We start from the raw sequence: 6,301 nt of genomic DNA, 5'->3' as shown, positions 1-6,301 counted from the left end.
ATGCATAAACCCATATTTTTTTTAGGCTTTAAAATCAATGGCTCATAATCTTTATAAATATTTAAATATTCAAAAATTGCATTTTTTTCATCAAAATACACGATCCAATGATTGATTCTTAGCAAATTCACCATGCCAAGCACATCCACATGAAAAGTAAGAAACTGAATCGTGAGTTCATATACTACCAACAGACCAACAGACCAACAGAGTAGGGATTCGTACCTTGCAACAGCTGAATAACCCCAGTATGCTAAAGCTCCATTTGGAAACGGACCGTTAGATTGAGAGGATTCTTGGAATCCACAGTGCCTTTCAATGTTTGGAGACAGAGGAATTGGGTAAATAGTGTAACTGGCACAGCAGTTGCCAATGCCAGTTCCTCAAATAGACTACCACTGTGAGGAAGTGATAGTTGTCAAATGTTCAGTTGCTCTTGCCACAATGTCTTCTACTCTCCAGCATCTTTTTCCGCTACAACCTTCAACCTATTTCCTTGGTAAAATACAACTATCCGACGTCCATCAGAAACATATATTGATGGAATTGGTAAATCCTCCACATTAGTTCCCAAACAAGAGGGATTTGCTAAATACACAGCATCTGCAGATTCTTGGTTAACAAATGCAAACAACCTAAACCTCAAGTGCACCGGTTGCAGCATCTTCCAGAACCTTTGAAGTTCAAACTCAATCTCAAGATCAAAGGCAAGATTTCACTAGGAATTTTCTATTTTAGCTTGCATCCTTCTTGGGGCACGTTTGAAAGTGAGAAAATAGTAGGAAAAGTGAGTAGGAAAGAAAAAAAAAGTACATCTTTTCCAACCGTTCCAAACGAAAGAAACTAAAAAAAAATCTAAAAAGCATGATTGTTTATAGGAAAAAGTCCTCCACCTGAAGTTTTATCATTCAAAACAAAATTTTGCATCTCAGCAAACCAGCCACAAGAACCAAACGAGGAGAAAGGGAGGACAGAAGAAGAAGAGATCAATCTGGTCGTCAAAGAAATGGCAGCACCGGAATTGCAGGCTGCCCAGCTGGTTGCCATCCTCGGCCCCAACCCCTCCCCCTTTTAAACCCTCATCACCCACCTCATGTGTGCCTCCAATGACCAGCGTGCCCAAGCCCAGTCCCTCTTCAACCTCTGCAAGTCCTCGCAGCCCGACACCCTCGCCCACCCCCTCCAATTGTCGCTGCAGCCCGAGGTCTGCACCATGGCTGTCGTCCTCACGTGATTACACCTTCATCTGGCCCTCCCTCTCCGCCCCCACCCAATCCACCACCAAGTCCCTCCTCTCCTGCCTCCACGGTGACCCACCTCTCTCTTTCTCTTGGGTGTGATCGACCCACCTCTCTCTCTCTCGCACACACATTTTTCTCACATTTTTTCACTTTATTATTCTCATGTTACACAAACAAACGATTTTTTTTTTATTTGAAAAAGTTATTGTATCAAACTTCTCAAAAGCAAACTTTTATTTTCCTGTGAGAAGTTTTTCTTGCTTCCAAATGTGCCCTTAGCAAGCTGCCTTTCAAATAATTTAATCCTCGACAACTCCCAAATATCTTCCAAATGACAATAATAACAAGAAAACTAAAGATTTTTATAATTCAGATTCATACCCAAAAAGTTTGGCAATTCAAATGCACATCTCATTTATTTTATGGTTAACCACAGGCGTGTATGGAGAGAGAGAGAGAGAGAGAGAGAGAGAGAGAGAGAGAGAGAGAGAGAAATGTCATGAAGGTAAAGCTGGTATGATTTAGAACTTAAAAGGCAAAATGGTTACCATGGGTATGAATTTGGGTAACTAAAGATAAACTAAGCATTTGAATTATAAGTTTTTCTAGTTATGAAATCGAAATATCTAAAAAACCAGGTACATGATTGTAAATAGTCCTATGTATTGTTATACTGAATTCAGGACTCTTTTGAATAGTTCAAGGCACAATTTTAAACCAACTGATAGCAACTCACTATCTGAAACCACTAAAAATGAATCACTTGTGTGCTGAAAAGAACCAGGTTAACAGGAGAAAAGAGAAAAAAAATACATATAGTACGCTAAGAGATCTCTATAATCGTGATCCAACCGACAATTCACCAACAATTACAAAAAATATACCTAATAAATGCCATATAAGGAGGCAAGTGCTTCTGCACTTTCACTGAGTTCACCCACTACATTTTCATTCTAATATACTTCGAATTGCAATAGAAGAACCTCCCTCAGTGCCTGTAGAAAGTCCTCGTCTTTTTGGTTGAGCAGTGTTGCTCTACATCCATGCATTCATAAGCTGACCATTCTGCTGCAACAGCATCTTCTATCATTATTTAAAATAACAGTGCCGCAAGGGAAAACAAATGTGACTGAATCTGTTTGATATCCAATCTTTTCAGACTGTAACCTCAAATGTTTAGAGGCTCTTGTTCTGGATCCCTTTCTTTCAATGCTGACCAACTGTCTTGAGGTTCTATGAAAGAAATCAGTTATCATCAGGAGAGTAGTACAGACATGGGAGAGAAAAATTTCCATCATTTTTTAAAGGAAACATCAGATATAACTTACTTTGCCTGTGGATCTCTGCAACAAGCATGAGCCGCCTTTGAAGGATGGATGCCATGAAGAGGAAGATCGAGCACATTCCAAACATAACAGTGATGGGGAACGCATTAACCTGTAAATAACACACATTGGTCATCAATTTCCATTGATGATTATATTTTAGTAATGGAGAAATGATGAGTGGCCTGATTCTTACATTGTAAAGCACAATGCACACGAAGATGTTGAGAGGGATGCGGAAGAAGTTCATAATTGTGCTTCGTGCCTCCTCAGGGATGAACTGGGACCTCATCTTCATAATGGATGGCCAAAATATGCCCACACATGCCTCAAATATACAGAACCCAAAGAGCTGAAGACAACCACCATATGAGATGCTTCCACCTTTCACCTTAGAAGGAGCTACCACGAACTGTTTCATGTTATGCACATTTCAATATTGTTAGAGCTAACAAGAAATGTCCTTGATAATTACTGAAAGAAAATATTCCTGGGCATACCGTGGTGAGAATTGGAAGCAGGAACGTGGACGAAGAGATGAGAAAAACAATCTGCATGTAACTTTCCGCCTTCAAGGTTGCACGAGCCATTAGCCTAGAAGCAATGGAGCTTCCCAACATTGAAGACAACATGAATGTAGCAAAAATGAAACCGTGGGGAATTTCTTCATCATTTGGACTTAGAGCAGGTGTCCACAGGAACACAAAAGTGTACATGGAGCCCTCAAACAAGGATTGTATGGCACCCAGCAAGGCAATTTTCTCATCTAAGCAAAAAGAATAACATGAATCAATAAATAAACAAAAGAAATCAATAAAAACCTCTCTCTCTCTCTCTCTCTCTCTCTCTCTCTCTCTCTCTCTCTCTCTCTCTCTGATAGTTTCTCACCAGAAGCAATGGCCACTGCAGCTCCCTTGAACTGAGTAAGCAAGTCCTTGCTCTCTGAAGAATCTCCATAGTTTTCAGTCCAAGAAGATAAGATAATAGCCATTCCAATTGAAAGGAAGCAAGCAGCAGCATCAAAGGGAGAAACAGGTCCGAAGCCTAAATTATCAGCAAGTATATTTGCAAACAAGCCAGAGACTATGGCAACCAGACCATTTCCAAGGAATATTGCCTTGGAGAATGTTAGCGAAAGCCATTGTGGCTCAAATCCCCTCTGCACAAGAAAGCATCCATACTCACAATGGTCAGCACTTTAAACCTTAAACCACCAAATTAACAACACAGAAAATAAGGCTCGGAACTATTTCCTAATTAGTTAAAGGACTTGCAAGTTGTCACTAATTGTTTATGGGAATCCATAACTTGCAAAGGAGATGATTATTGCCAACTCAAGAGTATACATGTTTTATGCTTCTCAATCATGTTGCATGCATAGTTTGACCAAGAGCATGAAGTGCTGTTTCAACTATTTATTACTAAATATGTTAGTCGCCCAATCAACATAGGAAGGGGGAATCTCTTTGTAAAACTGAAGAAAGGAAGGGCAACTATCTTCAAGAGGAATAGTAAAAGTGACCTACCATAGGAAATGGGTGTAGACTTCTCACCATCCTAACTTACATCACAAACGAGCAAATACTTTTCTTGGGAAAAGGAATTCTTTTCTCAAAATCAATGATGTTTTGTCCTAGAAGGCCTCAGTTTAGCAGTTAAATAAGCATAAGAAGCGCATGTATATAGACATGACTATCTTAGGCAGTTCAGAGATCACCTTAAAATGCTCAGCAACAAGCCACGATTCAAATGCTGAGAAAAGAAGAGAAGTGGCGATTCCTCCTAATATACGACCCACCATCAGCACTTTGTATTCAGGAGAATGCTTTGTGATACAACTTAGAATGTAAGTTATGCAGTAGGTTACACAAGCCCTCTTTCGACCTCTGCACATAAAACCAGTCCTCCAATCACCGAAAGAAACAAAACAGAAAAGTGAAAAAGAATAAATAAATCATGTTTGAGAGAGATATATCACTGTTTGTCAGCCAAGGATCCAACAATCGTTCCAAACAACATAGAAGATCCAAAACCAGCAATGAACAGCCGACCAATGTCTCCCTTTCCAAAACCATACTGACTATAGAGATAATAGACATATGGGCCCTGCAGCCAATCTCCAGCTGCAATAAACAAAGACGATAACTTCATTCTCCAAAACCACAAATTATACAATTTTCACTGTTAATTCAAGGGAAGATTAATGGTGGTTCACCAAGAACCAAAATTATGTTGCTTCATCCCACCCCTACCATCCACTAAGGAGATACATGAGGGGGATAGGAAAAGATATCTGTTCAAACAATCATGTGTGCATGAACAGCACGTCCAGTACTCATGAAAATATGCTTCAAACTATTAACAGTGAGTTATCAGTAGATGTACGTGAAGATCGAACAATGCACGGTGAATCACTAAAAGATGCCCAACTGACTACAAACAAGAGAAAATAAAGCAAGAAGAAGGAAAATATGGGGAAAAAGAAAAAATCTATTGAAAAATGAGTTCTATGCAAAACTTGTTCTCCATGGTGAATTTATGGTGGCCATATATCTAAGTGTCTGTCTAAATTCTATCAAACATGTAACTCATCTACCACTACTTCCAAACTGCAGGACTGCTAAGAGACCACGGTACCCACTCGTGCCAAATTCAAATACAGCCTAAAGTAAATACATTGCTTCAATTGGAAGATCCTAAGTAGATCAATTGAGAAACCACCACGTCCGCCAAACATGCCAATTCTCCAAGACCATAACGACAGATCTAAGAATTATCAACACCATCAGCAAGGATCAAATTAACTCAATGTGGCATCGGATCAATACAAGATAGTATACGGAAGCCAGGATTACGACAACACATTTTATTATCAAATTAGCCACCCGTCTCTCTTATTTGTTATTCTTCTTTACAAAAACAGAAGTACAACAAAATATGAACAAATCAACCAGAATTCACACGCCTAAGGAGCCAGAGGTATCAGATCTATACCACCAAAGACAAAATTAGCCTGCAAATAAGAAATTTCATCCTACCAAAGAAGACCATTTAACAGATCTAGACCTCTAACTCATTCCAAGCACCAAAATTTTCATATCAAATACAAAACCTATCAGCCGAAGCCCGGATTCAACCCCACAAATCCCACCCGAAGCAGAATCGCCCAAAAACTGAAAATGGGTAGCCCATGGAACCACAGATCCGACTAGAAAATGTTATAAAAACGCACAATCAAGTACATCTCAGAACTCCCAGATCAAATCCAACCCAGATCGGACTCGAAAGCCAAGCAAACATTCCCAGAAACAAAGATCACTCTTTGTTACAGAGAGAAAACAAATCAAAACCAGAGAGAGGGAGAGAGAGAAGGAATCAATGGGGGTACCCATCATCAAAGAGTAGACGACGAGGTAATTGTTCTTGAATGAATTGAAGGCCGTCGTCGTAGCGATTCGATCTTTGCTCGTCTTGCTCAATTCGAGCGCCGCCACCACCGCTGCGAGGCCCCCGAACACCAGGTAGTAGAACATCTCCATGGCTGAGAAGAGGTCCCTCTGCAACTCAGAGAGAGAGAGAGAGAGTTTGTGTAGCGTCTGCTTCGAGTCCCCTTTTAATGCCAAACCTCTCACACTCTTGAGAGAGAGGGAGAGTCCCGAGTGTATTTGTAACGCCTATTTCAAGTCCCCTTTAATGCCAAATCCCTCTTTTGAGAGAGAGGGAAAATGTGGTCTC

The 6,301-nt window shown here is 40.1% G+C and overlaps 1 protein-coding gene across 1 annotated transcript; it reads right to left on the bottom strand.

Moving 5' to 3' along the window:
* Nucleotides 1-2,004: 2,004 nt before the first annotated feature.
* Nucleotides 2,005-6,248, bottom strand: LOC149835850 (uncharacterized). Its single transcript, XM_090008788.1, has 8 exons — nt 5,955-6,248; nt 4,545-4,689; nt 4,284-4,452; nt 3,455-3,725; nt 3,067-3,332; nt 2,763-2,978; nt 2,570-2,678; nt 2,005-2,474 (listed from the first exon to the last, which is right to left on the bottom strand). Exons 1-8 carry the CDS (start codon nt 6,103-6,105, stop codon nt 2,410-2,412), a joined length of 1,392 nt encoding a protein of 463 aa, XP_089864914.1. The 5' UTR covers nt 6,106-6,248; the 3' UTR covers nt 2,005-2,409.
* Between the last annotated feature and the right edge of the window lie 53 nt (nt 6,249-6,301).

The sequence above is a fragment of the Nuphar pumila genome, chromosome 6, assembly GCF_984573655.1.
Source record: "Nuphar pumila chromosome 6, dmNupPumi1.hap1.1, whole genome shotgun sequence".
Taxonomy (NCBI): domain Eukaryota; kingdom Viridiplantae; phylum Streptophyta; class Magnoliopsida; order Nymphaeales; family Nymphaeaceae; genus Nuphar; species Nuphar pumila.
Note: the sequence above shows the minus strand (reverse complement) of the source record. Positions and strands in the feature narration are given on the sequence as shown.

Coding starts and splice junctions, on each gene's coding strand:
- LOC149835850 (XM_090008788.1), bottom strand. CDS start 6,105: ATGGAGATGTTCTACTACCTGGTGTTCGGGGGCCTCGCAGCGGTGGTG. Junction 3,333..3,454: donor TGCAGTGGCCATTGCTTCTG/GTGAGAAACTAT, acceptor CTTTTTGCTTAG/ATGAGAAAATTGCCTTGCTG. Junction 2,979..3,066: donor TGCTTCCAATTCTCACCACG/GTATGCCCAGGA, acceptor AACATGAAACAG/TTCGTGGTAGCTCCTTCTAA.